Below are 17,506 nucleotides of genomic sequence, written 5' to 3' on the forward strand. Positions count from 1 at the left end.
CAGAAGGATTTGCTAACCACTTATTAAAATCTTTCCTTTTCTCAACCCCTACATCATATTTCAAGTTGTTCCTTTGTCTCAGTTGTGTCATTTAGGGGCCACTGAGCCACAGTACAGTTGGTAAGCAAACGAAGAGTTTTCCTCTGCAGTGCAGAGAGAGTGCGAGATTGGCAACATGGAAGACTTCCACCACAGGCTGGTTCTGAAGTCGGTTTTTAAGAAAACTACTTTGGAAGTACATTTGCCAATGAATCCCATGAAAAGTTTTGACTTCCTTTGGGGCCCACTAACACTAGTTTGAAGTCTATCACATTAACACCAAGCCCCTGAACAACTGTGAGGTTTCTCCTCTAATTTAGGAGTTTTTAATATATAGCCTTTAATTATAAGTAGGTGCTTAATAAAGACAAGAAATATTTGCAGAGGAGGCAGACTTTGGCATCAGTTTATTTGTCTCAGGAATCTTCTGTGTACCTTATTTTCCTTAATAAAAATGGAGGAAGATAGCAATATTCCAAAATATTGGGAGGGCTGTACAGATTACTAAATAGTCTAAAATGTCTAGAAGGAATGACAAAAGGTATGTGAGGTCTCAAATGTCCACCAGCTTATCTCATAGAGTGAGTTTCCAGTTATTTTGAAAAGCATAGATTTTCTGTCACTGGGCATATTAGAAGGAAGGAAAAAAACCCTGAACAAAATATAAAAAATATAGGTGAGTTTGAGAGTGACTTTTAAAGAATTCCAGCCATATTTATTCCTTGTTCTCTTGTATTTCTTCTGCTAGCCAAGGTGACAGAGAATTTTTTTTTCTTTTTTTTTTTTTTAAATGACACAATCGAGTGGTACAGAAGCCTGGGAGGAAATATTACCCAAGGTCGGAAGCGGCCTCTTCTGGGCTGTCCTTGAGTCTGTTGGGATATTTCACTCACTAGATGAATGTTCCTTACAGTTTTTTTTGTTCAAACAATAATTTTCCAAAGGCAAATAATTGTGGCAAAATTATTGATTTTAGAAAGGTTAAGGAACTCAATTATTCTTCAGATTTACAGCATAAGAGTTTATAAAGCCATAGAAAAGGCTGAATTCAGGAAATTCAAGTAGAAATCCTAATTCTTCCTACATTTCCATTGGTTATCTATTTTTCTCTTGAATTGTTTAAATCTACTTTGTTCTTTGATTAACACTAGCTAGAAATAGAACTAATTCCTTAGTATTAGATGATATATATTAGATTTTTTTGTCCCTTCTACAAGTAAACAAAATATGTAGAGATTCACATTGAGTGCCTTAGTGTCTAGAATAACTCTTCCCAGAAGCAATGTATATGATTTTTTTTAATTAGAGTTTAGATTCAGATGACCTGATATTGACTGTGATTTTAGACAAGTCATTTAATTATATTGAGCCTTTGTTTACTTATCAATAAAATAGTGGAAATAATTTCCTATCTAACATTATCCCACATATGTGAAAAACATATAAATGTAGACAGTCAGTATAAACACATACTCTCAAAAATATAGACCAATAAAATTAATTCTCTTTTATCTGCTCTTATAACTCAACTTTTGTAAGGAAGGAAAGAATACAAAAGATTTTAAAAGTTAAGTCTTATTTACAAAGAACAATTCACATATACTACCTGTAAATATATTATTTATTTATGCTTTAAATAATGAATAAACTAGGAAAAATATGAGTTTGGTTGAACATACACATAATTTTATCAATGTAGTATCTGCAGAGAAATAATTCACTTAATCAAAACATCACAACCCTTAATTTCACAGTTAAACCCACATGCAGATTGTAGAATTATGTTACAGAATATTTTGATAGAATGTGTTGAATATAAAAATAATCCGTTGCAATTTCCATTTAGCACATTGTGAAAAACTCATTTTTCAATGTTATCAACAAGTTTATAATCTTTCTTATAAGGTGCTTTGTATTCAAAGTGCTCTGTAATGTTGAGGATGAAATCATAGCGCTCCAGAGAAATGTAGCTTAGTAATGAATGAAACTAAATGTAAAGTAGATGAAATCCACTCATAGAACACCAGGCAAATGAAGGAGCCCTATGATGTGCAGGGAGAGGTAAATACTCATCTTCAATAGGGGGTGGGTAGACGAATCCGTGTATACTCTAATATGATCATAATAAGACCAAACTTTAGGTTGAATTCATCACTTTTATAGTTATTACCGATTCTTAGAGAAAGACAGAAAAAGATACAGAGATTAAGAAAAAGAGAGACAGGGAGACAAAGCAGAAAGTTCACAATGCTCCTGCAATCCATTTTCTGAGTTTAATCCTCAGTACAACCAATAGCCCATGATGGCGGTTTCAGACTTTGTTATCCATCAGAATTACAAGAGGATTTTTTAAAACTCCACCCACAATTCTAACTTAGTAGGTATGAGAAAAAGCCAGGAACAAATTCCAGGTGATGTCAACACTGTTCATGACTAAAGAACAAATCCATTATCTAATCCATTTGGTTCAGCATATTTTTGATTTTTGAATGACTTTAATGCCATTATTTAAAGTGAAAAATACCTGTAACAATATCATGCCTAGTCCCTAGGGGCATAGAGTAGAAGGCAACCAATGGATTATGATGGTTTTGAGCAGCAATTCTTAACTTTGGTTCCATGTACAGTCAAGGGGAAAGATTTTTTTTGTTAGTTCTTTTCTCTTTTGAGGGGGTAGGGGGGATAATGGGGATTGAACTCAGGGGCACTCAACAACTGAGCCACATCCCCAGCCCTATTTTGTATTTTATTTAGAAACAAGGTCTCACTGAGTTGCTTAGGGGCTTGCTTTTGCTGAGGCTGGCTTTGAACTTGAGATCCTCCACTCAGCCTCTCCAGTAGCATGCTGTGCCCAACTTCATTTTTTTTTTTTTAATACTGATATGTAGGTCCATTTAAAATGAACTAAATCTGATGCTCTGGTGGGGCCAGGGGTACAGACATTTATGAAAAGTGCCCCACGAAAGACTAATATGTCTTCCAGTTGGAGAATCACTGCTTTGGGACATTCTCTTTCACCTCTTCTCCTGGAGAAAAGGTGGCCCAACATGTGTGCTATGTAGATGTCTTGGAGGAAATTGAAACCCCTGGGGGAGTGCTGATGCTCAAGTAGAAAATAATACCAGGTGGTGGTAATTTAGAAAGCAATAGTGAACTGTTGATCTATTATATAAACTACCCAGAAGAGCTGGCAGGTTTGAAATAACAGAACTTGGGAAGATGAGCAGCACACTAATTTTATTCAAGTTTCTTTTTCACTGAGACATCAAGTCTAGAATGTCAGCATATGTGCTGATGGACCACATCTACCTGCTATAATTATTATATTCATTCCACTTATCTAAATTATTTAGAACTTTGATTTAAACTTGAGCAGACCCATAAACGAGGCCACCAGGGATAAAATGCTGCAAGCTACCATTTTACTAGTCTACCCAAGAAAGCAGAGTACAGAAACACATGCAAAAACAAAGGGCATTTTGAAATAAGATTTGCACTTTACTCGACTGGCATAAATAGAAAGAATGAATATTTCCGAGTGTAAATGAATAGACATGCATGGAATCCTTTTCAGGAAGGACTCAGAGGCTTGGAGCGATCTTTAGTCTGGAGTGTGCATAGAAGGTCCTTTAGAGCTCATTTTCACAGCCTGTGTCATTAAAGTACCAAGCCATAGATTTTAAATAAAACCCCTGTGTATAAAACTAGGACTAATATTTGAATGTAAAATTAAAAAAAAAAAAGAATTTAAACAAACCGCAGGCATCAGGTATGGGCCTCCCAATGATCTGTGGTAAAAGTCAAACATTTGAAACCATCAATCTGATTTGAATATAGACACACATTATCTGTACAGAATTTATAATAACTTCTCAGCTTTCTATTTGGAACCACTACCTCTATGGAGGTTCTTGCAGATCTGCTTGAGCTATTCTGAAAGTGATTACTGAGGTCACTGATGGACTAGGAACCATCTCAGACAAGCACAGTGTTTAAAGAAAAAAAAAAAAAAAGATAAAGTCTTGGTGAGATCCTTGGGTGAATCTTTCTCCAGCTTTTATGTCTTCCAGAAGAAACCTTTAAAATACTCTGAAAAATAACAAAAAGGATAGTAATATTATGAATAGAATCACTCAAAATAGGAGCTATCAAGGAAATTCCAGGAGACAGCAAAAAAAAGTAAATTTTTTTTTCTTTCACTTCACTCTTCCATACTTACACAGTGAAGTATTATATATTAAGTAAATATATAATATTTATATTTTATATATGTACAATTATATATGCATATATAAAATTTTATAATACTGCAGAAATGAAGGCAGAGAGCCCATTCAAAAGCACTTAATCACTGACAATCTTCATTCCATCGTTTAAAACACTAAAATGGAATGATTATTCTAGAGAGTTTGATTCTCTGCTTCTATGTCTGGACTTGGAGAAACAATTCTCCTGTGTTTCAACTTTGGGGCTGTGTCAGAGAGACACAGAGAGACACAGATCTCCTGCTTCAGGGAGATGTGTTTGCAAGAACAGAGTAGGAAAGGTGACTGGAGTGGGATTCTCTGTGTGCTTTGGCCCCTCCTCCACCTCCCCTAGCCACCCTCCTGCTGGCTGGGGCTCAGTACCACAGGAGGGAAGCCTGTGTGTGTGTGTGTGTGTGTGTGTGTGTGCACAGCAAACACCAATAAAGGGACCAGCCAGCCCCAAGGAGAGGAGGCCCACGGGCAGGATTTCTATTCCATCTGCAAACAGATCAGACTTAAACTCACCGTCTGCCACAAAATCTCCTAGTCCTTCACGCTGTTCAGGGGAACATCTGCACTCTCACTTTCTCTTTGAACCATATGCTCTTGTTCCTCTTGGGTTCCAGAGAATTCAGGCTTCACGAAAAGTGTTGCCACTGCCTCTAGACTCCCTCTGCTCAACTCTACCTCCCTCTCTGGTGATGATCTTTGTCTGAATTCTTCAGCTGTTCCTGACTCTTGCCTGGCATCACTGCTCCCTGCTCCTTCCCCCTCTCCCACGGACCTCACACCCTGAGTGGCCTCCACTTCCCCTTCCTCTTGATCCTGTCCTAGCTGCTGTCCCTGCCCCTTCAGATGGAAAGTTTCCTGGAGAGCTCCCTCCCCAGGCTCTGCTGATGTCACTGTCACTTCTTCCCTGCTCAGCCCTGTTTCCTCTGCTGCCACCCTCTCTGCAGCTGCTGTTTTACCCAGCACCTCATCCCCTCTGTGCCATGTTTCCTCCCAAGCAACATCTGAGAAAGAAGAGCCTCTATTTGCTACTGTTTTCCCCTTAGCCATCTTTGAATCTGCCAACACCTCCCTCCTCTCTGCTGCTCCTCCTTCCTCGGCCAGGACTGCTCCTCCTCTTGTCGCCCCATCCCCCTCTGTGTTGCTGTCCTTTATCACCCTTGTCACTCTTGTCCCCAGAGTGTGCTCTTCCTCCTCCTCCTCTGGTGGGTCCCCACCCACTGCTTCTTCACTGAACTTTTCCACTATCATGAAATCTCCCTCAGGAACATCTTTCCCGGTCATCATCATGACCCCTGCTCCTCCTGGCCCCTGAAAAGGTTCTTCTTCGTCCCTTGTCTGCATTCCTGCAAGGCCATCTTGGTCCTGGGTTGCACACTTTGCAGCCTCTAATGTGCCCTCTCCATCATGGTGGGGTCCCTGCCCCTGCTCTGGTAGAGCCACATTCTGCAGGCCCAGCAGCCCTGCTCTGTCCCTGTGCTCTGTGTCTCTAGCTTCATTCAAGCTTTCCCCTCTTTCTTCTTTCCTCAGAGCTGTCATTTTCTCCAGTGACTTTTCAAATCCATGTGTGACTTCACACAAGGTCACCTGTCTTTCTTTCAGCGAGTCTTCGAGAAGCCCTGAATCTTGAGTCATTTCAGTTGTCTCTGTGGGTTCTGCATCCTCAGCATCCGATTCTGTTTCATTTTCAGGCTCTTTGGTCTGTTCCTCAGATCTCTCTTCCTTCACTGCTTCCCCCTCTTCCCCTTTATGTTTTCGCTCCTCTTCTAAAGTGTCTTCATCCTTCGCTGCAATTGCCCTTGTCACCTCTTCTCTCTCAGATCCAATTTCCCTCAGAGGTGTTCCGGGGCTCTCCGCTTTCCTCCCTTCTCCTGCTACCTCTGACTCTTCTGGTAAGGGTTCCTTTGGTTCCTTTCTCTCTTTTTTATCATCTTCTGCCTCACTCCCAGTCTCTGCCCTGGCTGCACCTTCCTCACAGAGTTCTTCTGGGCTGCCCTCTGAAAGCCCCATCTGCCTTGCCCCTGCCTCTCCTGTGGAGATGCTCAAGGGGGATTCTGTTTCCAGAACCTCCTTCCTTTCTTTGCCTGGTTCCTTTCCCCCAACTATTGCCTCTTGTGAACCATCCTCTCTCTCAGACGCTGTGTCTTTAATGGGTCCCATGTCCTCCTGCTCTGTGAGTGCTTCCTCTTCACTCGCGTCCACATCTGTCTTTGGGGTCCCTGCCTCACTCACAGCCAGCCCTCTGTCAGACACTTCCATCTTTGGAGTTGTTGGTGGCTCTCTCAGGGCAGCTGCCTCCTGAAGATGCTCTGTGCTCAGGGCTGTGGTGTTTGTAAGCACTCCCTCCACTATACCCTGCTCCCCTTCAGAACCTGCCTGCTCTGTCCCAAGTACAGTTTGCCTCAGGGCCTGCTCTTGAGGAGCGTCTCCTTCACTCAGGCCCACAGAATCTCTCCCTGCTCCTATTCCTGTGGCTTTGAATCCTTCTAGGTCCTGCCTTCCATCCCCTTCTGCTTCCTCCTCTGCCCAACTTGCCATGCACAGAGGCACCTTGCTGTTCTCTGTGGGTTGCTCTGCTAGTGCTAGAGGCCCTGCTGTTGTTTGCCACTCCCCCAGGGGAGCCTCCTTAATGCCCACCCCATCCCTGAGCTCTGCATCCTGGTGTTGGGGAGCGATAACTTCCTCCCCTGCTTCTTTCTTCTGCAGTGTGATCTGCTCAGATTCCTTCTCCGAGTGGAAGGGTGCCCTTTCCTCCACTATAAAATTCCTATTGGGTGCTATAAAAATAAGGGTAGAAAACAAGGTTACTTCAATCAAAGTGAACAAAGGAGAAGGTAATATATATACACTTACATAATATTTAGAAGAGATTTATATATGTTACCAAGGAGACTTTGATATTATGTATAAAACATGTCCTCAGTTGGTTCTATGATGCCACTGAGTATAATATGTACAATGTTTTAATAATGGCCTTTCATTATAAAAAGAAATGCTTTCAAATTTAATGGATACATTGATATTAAAGAAAAAATGAACATCAGAAATTCTGAAAATAAGCAAACAAAAAGCTTTCATGTCCCTATGTTTTAGAATCAATAAGTCCTCTCTCAAACCCCCTAATTTTACTTGAAATATTGACTTACAGAAAATTTTTAAAAATAAGAAAAATAGCATTCTATTTTCTTAAAAATCACCATTTCTTATAGCACCATAAGGTAGCATAATATGACTGCCTTCTGACTACATTTCTGCCGGGTGGATATTTAGCAACACAGTCATGACATAGAAATGGTAATCGTAGCACATAATACTTTAAGTATTTTAAGATACTATATCAAAAAATTTTTTTGTATCTCAAAGTAAGGTTTTGGGTTTTTTGTTTTGTTTTGTTTTGTTTACTAAAGACACCGATTTAGATCAGGATACCTACCATCTATGTTCAGAAACCGATTTGTCTTTGGCAAAACAGAATCACAGAACAAGAGAAGACTTTATATTGGGGCATAATTTTCTACATAAATAACTTTCTTGAAGTATTTCATAAGTGCTCATTCATGATTCCCTGGCCAATTGACATGTATTCACTATTACATTTCAATAAGTATTAGGTTTGCTACATTCTCAAAAAGTCTTGAAATATGGGCTGGGGATGTAGCTCCATTGTAGAGTGCTTGTTTTGCATGCACAAAGCCCTGGGTTCGATCCTCAGCACCACAAAAAAAAAAAAAAAAAAAAAGAAAGAAAGAAAAAAAAAGAAAGAAAAAGGCTTCAAATAGATTTTATTATTAAACAAAAACACGTTTTTTGAATGATGCATGCAAAATAAGTAAAATCATGTCATGCCAAAGACCCAAAACTTAAATTTTTCAGATGAAGAATAGTATTGATGATGGTAGAGGCTTCAAAAATTGTCTTCTTAATACTTTTTTTCATCTAAACTTTTTCAATTATAAAAGACCCTGGGTTAGATGCTGTCAAATAAGTTACCATATCTGGGTGTAACCTCTAACAACCATGTATACTCATGAAGTCAGCAAGTGTACCTTTGTTTTTTCACTTGCTTACCTGGCTGGCTCTCTTACCAGCAACACCAATATGCACAATTCATCAGAAATTAAATGCCTTTTTCTGATTTCTTGTCTAATCTTACACTCCATTCAAGACTGTTGCCACCCCATTATTTCTCCTAACCCAAAACATGGCTATCTTTGCTGCATTCCCTCAGTCTCTTGCCAGCTGCTATGACAGACTATTTTGAGGTAAGGTAATCATAACTGATATGACATTTCCCTTAATAATATATTTGGAAAGTAACTTTTGAGTCTTATTTAAGAAGAATAAAATAGAAATTTCAGGTTTATCAGTGGGTCTGAGGTTGACTTTTATGGTGGCCCTCTGTGCATAACAGCAATTATTTCTAAATTGTACCTAAAAGCTCCCAAAGGGAAATGTAATGTGGACCCAAATTATATACTCAGAGAACATGTAGCAAGTTCATCAGAGAATATGGTCCATTTTATTTCATTACAGATTATTACTACATTGGAAACAAAACTACATTGAAACAATGAGAAACTACAATGTGTGTCAAATCTCTTTAATGTTAAATCTTGCTGTTCAAATTCCTACATGAAAATATCATTAAAAAGTCAGTTACGAAAAAGTTTAAAATATTCTGTTTTTTGAGAGTTGGCCTCTAAATTTATGGATTAATTAAAGAGCATTCAGGAAAACAAGGGAATAAAATTGCCTAGTCACATGTAATAATATACTGTGTCTAAATTCTGGAGGAGAGAGCACGAGTGAATCCAGCTGAGCTATTATGTGAATGTACACACTACAGGGAAGTCGTGCATGACATTCCTGAGGCAAGGGAAAGAGAGTAATTGAAGGCTTTCTAAGAAATATCAGTATAAAAACACGACACATGTTTTTTGAAACTTCATGAGCTTTTGGAAAAAAAATATTTAGTATAAGAGAGCAAGCACTATTCATAAACTGGCAATTTGTTTTAATGGAGTGTATGTGGCAATCAAACCTGAGTGAGGATGCCAGTTCTCCACTTACTGGCTGTATGAACTCGGGAAACAATACCTCTCTAGTCCTTCATGTTTATATCATTAAAATGGGAAGTGATTGGCTCACAGAATTCTCTTTATAGCAAATAAGAGAGTTTCTATAAAATGCTTAGTACAGTGCCAACACACAGAAAACCCTACCCAAATCTTTCCTCCAAACACTTTCCGCCTACATCTCACAATTGATTTTCTTGCTTGAATTAGACTTGATCAATAACTACTATGGCTGCATTGAAGAAGGAACGATTGAGGAGCGCACCAGAATTCCTTTATCAGAATGTGCACTGCAAAAGCTCCAGGGTCTGCTCCTGTAACTCACTGCTTATTCAAATGTCACCTGGCCCTCTTCATGTTGTGCCAGGGAAATGGATCTCACCTTGTGTCTTCTACCAGCATCCATGAAACTGTGGCTAGCTAAGCTGTTTGCTTGGAAGTCAGATAAAATCTCAAATGTGTTTGATAACAAAAATGGGAAATGGGATAATGTAATCATACAATGAATTAAAATAATAACCCCTTGGGCTGGGGATGTGGCTCAAGCGGTATCGCGCTCGCCTGGCATGCGTGCGGCCTCAGCACCACATACAAAGAAAGATGTTGTGTCCGCCAATAACTAAAAAATAAATATTAAAAATCTCTCTCTCTCTCTCTCTCTCTCTCTCTCTCTCTCTCTCTCTCTCTCTCTTTAAAAAAATAATTTAAAATAATAACCCCTGTATGCATATACATATGACATTCCTGAGGCAAGGGAAATATATATATATATATATACACACACACACACACACACACATATATATTCCAATCAGAACCTATAAAAAGCCATTCACAAAATATAAGAAGGACTGGTGTTAAGGACAAGGAATTTGACCAAATATCTATGAGTCATGGTCTGTTAAATCAATCTCTAATTGGCAATCTTGTAGTTAGAATACTCATTATGAAGAGACAAGTCACATGTGGATGGCATTAAGTTTTTTCCTAATTAAAAAAAAAAAAGAAAGAAAGAAAGAAAGAAAAAGAATTTTAAATGAATCATTGTGAAATGTGATGTGCCTTGACTCTTTGTGTCTCCAACTGGGTCAGTTAAGGAAAATTTATCTACTTGGTCAACTATAAGGGAAATGGCTATAAAATAAGATTTCATCTGAAAATACCTATCAGAATTTTAGAATCCAAAGTTCTTTTTAAAAAATTCTTATATATCAATATATTTTTTAAAATTGCAACATTCATAGCTGATATCAGTTTTAAACTCCCCTATCGGTCTCTGAACCACATCCTGCAATCATATTCATTAGATGAAAAGAAAAAAAAAGTGGCAGAGGAAGAAATAAGAATAGGAAGATGAAAAATGAAAATGACCCATCTTTTGCAGAAGATTTCTGAAGGTCTTTCCTAGGTAATGATGTGTCCTTACCTCCACCTGTGTCAATCTCCAGCTTCCACGTGGGCTTCCCCCCCTCATCTGTGCTGCTAACATCAGACTCGGCGTCATAGTGGCAGTGGCAGCCCGGTGCCAAGGCTTCACTTATTATCTGTCCAACTGATTGGAGATCATATAAAATATCAAAAGGTTTAAAAGCAGGTCATGGGAACATTGCTGAGTTATTTCACATCATTCAAGCAAGTGGGGTTGATTTAAATGCATTCACATTAAAATGTGACCTTGTCTTTAAAATCTATGAAGATTAAACTACTCCCATGCTATGATTTCAAAAGAGGAAACACAATGCATAAAAGAAGATCGTGAAGTAAAGAGACTCATGCAAAGAAATACCTGTATTAAAAAAGACAACAGCCAGAAGCAGTGACCTTTTGCCAAATGCACATGCAATGAAATGATTGGAAAAGCAGTTTGATTGCCTTTTACTTTCTAGAAACATATGTTAGAAATGTATGTTATAGCTTTTATGACACCAGTCATCACCGCTCTTTTACAATTCTAAAACTTCCAGAGCTGACTACACTACAAGCATTTCATTCATTAGTATATTTCAGTGATTTGACCCCACAATACTCACTCCATATGGACAGAAGCAATAAAAAGCTATTACATGATGCCTATAAATTTAATAGAAAAAAGACACTGTGTTATCTATAGCTGGTTGCTAGCATGGACTTCACGTCCATAGAGACCTAGTTCCAGTTACATATTCCATACTAACTGTACCATCTTGGACAAGTTTTTGGCCTAAGCCTCAGTTTATCCATCTGTCAAAAAGAAATAAGCAAGTCAATGGTTATTGGGAGGATAAATGAAGTAATGTCTGTAGAAAATGCTCATCTTCTACTTATTTTCAAGTGTCTATGCACTTGATAAATACTAGCTGTGATGATGATGGTGGTAGTGGTAATGATGATGGTGGTGATGAAGATGGAGACAGTGGTGAGCACTGATCATAAGTATTATTATCCAGTGTGATTTACGCAAAACTGTTTGTGCTTTGTTTCTGACAATTCCCTGTCTACCTCCCTTGTTGTCATCTGATGATCCATGGATCTAAATCTCCTGTATCTACTGTCATGCTACCTTCTGGTTAAGAAAAGCTTACTCCAGTAACACTAGATCTAGATCTGCCTTCTGGGGTAGAAACATTTCTTCAAAACTCACTCCTGCCTGGCTGCCTTTGTTTTCCTGTGATATTATGACACAACCAAGGACTCTGCTTTGAGAGAAACAGAACTAGAATGTCATCTCTTGCTTAAAGTGAATAACTAAGGCCTAATGACTTACTATTCTCTCTGTTTGGAAACAAATAGTGAGATATCAGCCTCAAGTAGGTTTTAGTGGAGGAATGTTAACTAACTCTATTACTCTCAAGACAAACATGGAAATGAAAAGAGGAACATTACATAGTTCAAATATATTCTCTTTTTAAATTTTTGGAATATCACTTTCCTAATTCATCCAATAGACCAAATGAAAAAAAATATCCTTATAATACTATATAGTTCAAAGATGAACTCGTGGCAGTTGTTACAGATGGATTTGTTTTCAAGTCCATTTTTATTTCAGGGAGTTTATAAACATAGCACATATATAATTCACACTATAATAATGTGAATACCACATATCTAAAAAGTCTAAATAAGTAGTGGTTTTGTTTCTGCATATAAATTCATTCTGCTGACTGAAAAATGGAAATCACAAGGATGATAGGACCAGGGGAGGGGAGTCAGACTTAGTAGCAATTACATGAAGTGTTGCCAACAAAACATCTATGTCTTTTCCTAGTAGTCTACAGGCTGCAAAAAAATATGACTTGAAATAATAGTAATAAACAATAATTAAGCAGTTAGCAGCTATTGAACCAAAATACTATTCTAAGAAGCCAAACAGTAGTACTAGCATAAGCTAAAAATGACAACTCACTCAGAACGGACAGTGCCGCTTCTTGACTGCCTCAGCACTGTAATCACCACTTCCCACATCTGCTGGTTCGCCCTGGAGGCTTAGGCTTTGGAAGTAGATGACAGCCTGCATAGTTAGGTGTTGCCGATTTCAGGTTTAGCGAGAATGGGACTCTGGCCTAAGTATCAAGGACTTCCTAGGTGTTAGACCAGAAAAGGCCTCACTTGGACATTTTTCTCAGATGTTCTTCTGAAACTGAAACTTAAAAGCAAGAACTTGGCCAGTGTCTAACCTCAACTCTTTTCCACCCCTAGGAATAGAGGACTGTGCACGCTGAGACTCCTGTGTCAGCAATGTGACTTATCACTTTGTTCCCTCCATCTGTTTAGCCCTTCATCTCTTAAGGCTCCTGTCCTTTACTGCTCTATAAAGGTGTCCACTAAAGGCAAAGGTAATTGTCAGTTCTCACAGCGTTAGCAAAATGGAATCCTCTCATGCAGAGAATTTCTTAGAAATGCACCTTTTCCACTCAAATGATGTGGGATTCTTTAAGATACTGTACAAAATGCCAAAATATACCTTAGCCTTTCTATTGTGAAAACGAATATATTTCAGAATAATATATATTGTACTTTTCCTAAATATGAAAATAACATATATTCCTTATTTAAAGCTTGAAAAGACAAAGAAGTACAAAGAAGGAAACAAAAATATATCCATGGTTCTGCCACTCAGAGATAACAACTAGTAAACATTTGGGTGGATTTTCAAGTATTTTTTACTTAACTCTTACTGTAGTTAGCATTTTACATTCCATGTTATTGATTTAGCATTGTATTTTATTCTTTTAAATCAATAAATAAAAATATCATTTAATAACAAATAGGATGTTCTAATAAAGTCCTACTAAATTTAGTTCACCAATTGCCTCTTGTTGAATATTGAGTTGTTTTCATTCATTTGTTTTGGTACAGCTATTTAAAATACTTTGAATCATTGGTATACATATTTTTGACCATTCCTTTAGGATACATTACTAGAATTTGAATTCCTGGGTCAAAAAGAACCTTTTAGAAATGTTTGATAAGTTTTTAAATATGCTTTTAAAAATAAATACCAATTAATTATTTTACCTGTAAATCATCAAGAGAACTATTTCCCTACATAATTGCCAACAATTCCACAATTTTGAAGATTCTTTTAGTATTTGATAAAAATTAAAAAGATAGATATTTCACTATTAGTAGGTTAGCTTCCTTTCGTGAATTTCCTGCTACACACTGGAATTATGTCCTTCTGGTAGAGTGGTTGCTTATTTCTTCTTGATTTGTAAGAACTCTTTATGTATCATGAATATCAGCCCTTTGTCATATACATGTTGGAAAACTCTCTTTATATTTTCACTTTTCCTTTGCTACAGTTTTGTTGCTGCTGCTATTATAAAGAATTTTATATTACTCAATACCATTTCTTTTAAGTCAACTTTAAGATTATCTTTAGGATTCTGATACATTCTATATTAAATTTAGAATTTAATCTCATAAAATTATCAGCATCTTTATATTTGATTTTCTATTCAAATACTTGGGTTGACTTCTCATTTATCCCGCTTTCTTATACACTCCATAACTGTTATACCTTCCCTTCTGACACATCCCTGGAAGTATGACTAAATGTATTGTTCATTTATTGTTCTTTATTAAGTATTTTTTTGGTAATTGTTATATTTTAAGTTGAGTTATTTGAGGCAATAGTTTGAAATTGATCACCATATAAAAACCATTTGTTGTTTCTAATAACTGCATAATTAATAATCTAGGGAGTTGAATTAATTTCTTAGACACAAAAATTATTTAGATTACTACTTTTATATCTACAATTGGGGTGGTTTCGTTAATTATATTTTGTAAATAATTTCTTGTTTTATTATATGTATCATTACATGTGGATTCAACAACTTCTACTCTGTGATGCTGGAAAAAAGACACATAGCAAATAATAATTATCTGATAAACTGACCTTCTAAATTATAAAATTATAACAATTATTTTTATGTCCTTATTTATTATGAAAAGTACTGATTATGTTCATACAAAAATAAGAGCTGTTATTCTTATATTTTCCTTTGAAGAGTGTGATTTGCTTCTTGGATGCTCAAAAATTCCAGTTGGATGCATATCTTTCTCAGAAGCATTAAGCTGAAGTAGTTACTGATTCCAATTTAGTGACCTAAGAGCTAGAGAGGAAAGGAAAGGGAGGTGGGGTTTTGGAGTCTTCTTGGCAGAATTGTAATTCCATTGTTAATGACCTTAGGATTGCAGAAGCTGCCAGCCAAACTTCCAAACTGGCGCTGTCATCTTTGGATGGGAAGAGTCTCTGCTACTTCAGGGAGGGACCTCTACCTCTGAAGCCGATTTGCTGTTTGGTGTTGCCTCCTACAACTTCCCTGAGGGTTGGCAATGCTGAAGGATTCTGTGATGTCTCAGGCACATCTTTCTGCTTTCCCAACAGCTTCTAGCTTCTACTCTCTAACTTAAGGTCTAAGATTATCTCTTTTTTTTAAGTCCATGAGGCTATGTCTCTTTCTCACGGGAGATAAACTAAAGATAGCACCTGACATCTTTTTACTAATTTGCCCTCACATTGCAATTATTTTTAATTATGTGGTACCTGAACAGTAATTTCCCCAGATTCAAGAGCAAACTTTTTCAACTTTTAAAAAATCTTTTAAATTGACAATTTTTTTTGTATTTTTTTCCTCTTTCAAATAGAACAGAAGGAAGGAGACCTCAGACATCTGAGCTCATATCACCAGTTAACTATTATTTCACAGAATTTTTCTGATTAACATTCTTAAAGGTTGACTTTTAGCCTTCATATCACTGCCTGCCGCTATGTCAATGCAGAAACTTAGAAACACGCTGCAATAATTTAAATGCTTTGGTGGAAAGAGACCAAATCACTACATCTTAAAATTTAGGCTATCATAAATGGGATATTAAAGGTTCACTTTTTAATATCTACTAGTCAAGATGAAAACAGAATTATTAGTCACAAATATTTACTAAATTTAAAAACAACAGTTATGATCATTTTTGAAGTAGTTTATTTACATGGTTTAAGTGGATAAATTTGGAAACCTTCAGAGAGAAATTCTTTCCCTGAAAGTGTGAGTTGAAGAAAAACTAACTATTTAGAATGATGATGATGATGAAGGTTATAATTTTGCAGGTGGACACATTACAGGGTAGCATTTTGATATTTCTGATGCTTCTGTAATTTTTCTGTGCTCATTTTGTTCCTTGCTTTCTCCCCACCCCCGATGGTTTTACACATCCTCTAGGCCATTTTTTCTCTGTTAAGATAATGCTAAAAGGGGCAGAACAAAGCCACAGTATTTCTTTCCTGTAATTGCCTATTATCTATGATAAGGCTTCAGATGTCATTACTGCCCAGCTCACATGAAAAAGAAACAAACACAAAAGAATAAGAAGGAAAGTAAAAGAAATCATCTAAGAACTTCAACTTATTTTATATTATGGAAGATATATAAATTTTGTTTATTTGTTCATTTTGTTGTTTAGAGTACCAAATATTTTCTAGTCAACAGTGTCTGTGGAAGAGTTTGAGTCATAAAATGTCAAAGGAAAGTGAAAAACACTAGTATATATAATTATATAACTTTAAAATTTATAAGTCATGAAACAAAAAAAGTCATTTTATTCTTTTGTACTTACTTATCATTATCAATCCTTATTATCCGTTCTCTTTTCTAGGCTCTCAAATGTCAAAACACAAGTGTCCTCATTGGAATACAATACATCCTGTACATTCTCCATCTTATATGGTTAATAACATTCAATTCACTTCCTCTCCTCTGCTTGTTTTTAAAACAAAACAATACAACCCACTTTAAACCATGCTAAGAATCCTTTAAAATTCAATACCAAAAAAAAAAAATTGTGTCAAGAACTTTTTATCTTAGTTTTAAGAATTAAGAAAGCCATAAAAGCAACATAAAGATATACTCAAATTTATTCCAAGTTTGTAATCACCTTGAAAAATATCCCCCTATGCTTCAATCATTCTTTGTATGGCCTATCAATTATCTTCCCAACAACCCACCATGATTTACATCATCTACCTACACAGTAAAGATATTCTTGTGTTATCTCTGACATTGAAACATGGCCCACAAAAACCCAGGATTTATTACAAACTCAAGGTCACAGCTGTTTAAAGATGAGTTTTATCATCTAATACTATCTTTTCAAAACTTCCAGATCATGTCATTTGAATCCAATCTCTTAATAAATTCCACCACATGGCCTATAGCTTTGCCCCTCTCGATTCTTATTACACCACCATTCTCTCTCCTGTCCACTCCATTCCCATCACACTGGCCTCCTTTCCAAATCCTTCATTCAGCAACTATGCTCCCAATCCACAGCCTTTGCTCCTGTTGGACTCTGCTTCATGTACTCTTTCTGCAGACTCATCTCTGTGCTTTGTTCAAATCTCTGTTTAAATGCCCTTTAGCAGCAAGGCTATCCCTCAAAATACCACTTCTTCAAACCATCACTCCATCCCCTCATCCTGGTTTTTCTTCTAATGCACATCCCACATACCCAATATTACATGTCTATTTTCCACTGGTTAGGGATATTTCCTTCCCAGAATATAAACAACATGTAGACAGGTTCCAATTAGGTTCACAAGAACAGTGTGTGACGTAAAGCAAACTTCCAACATATATTTACTGACAGAAGAAATCT

At 37.0% G+C, this 17,506-nt stretch overlaps 1 protein-coding gene across 2 annotated transcripts in view; it reads right to left on the minus strand.

Annotated features, from left to right (window-relative positions):
- Positions 1 to 1,642: 1,642 nt before the first annotated feature.
- The window catches only part of Erich3 (glutamate rich 3), a 104,420-nt gene continuing 88,556 nt past the window's right edge, over positions 1,643 to 17,506 (minus strand). For both annotated transcript variants that reach the window (XM_021730096.3, XM_040288870.2), the window contains 3 exons: positions 10,797 to 10,922; positions 4,812 to 7,072; positions 1,643 to 4,128 (listed from right to left, as the gene is read on the minus strand). In XM_021730096.3, the coding sequence (XP_021585771.2) occupies positions 4,830 to 7,072; positions 10,797 to 10,922 (2,369 nt within the window). In that variant the 3' untranslated portion in view covers positions 1,643 to 4,128; positions 4,812 to 4,829. The remainder of the gene's footprint in view (positions 4,129 to 4,811; positions 7,073 to 10,796; positions 10,923 to 17,506) is intronic.

This window comes from Ictidomys tridecemlineatus, chromosome 11, assembly GCF_052094955.1.
Source record: "Ictidomys tridecemlineatus isolate mIctTri1 chromosome 11, mIctTri1.hap1, whole genome shotgun sequence".
NCBI classification, from domain to species: domain Eukaryota; kingdom Metazoa; phylum Chordata; class Mammalia; order Rodentia; family Sciuridae; genus Ictidomys; species Ictidomys tridecemlineatus.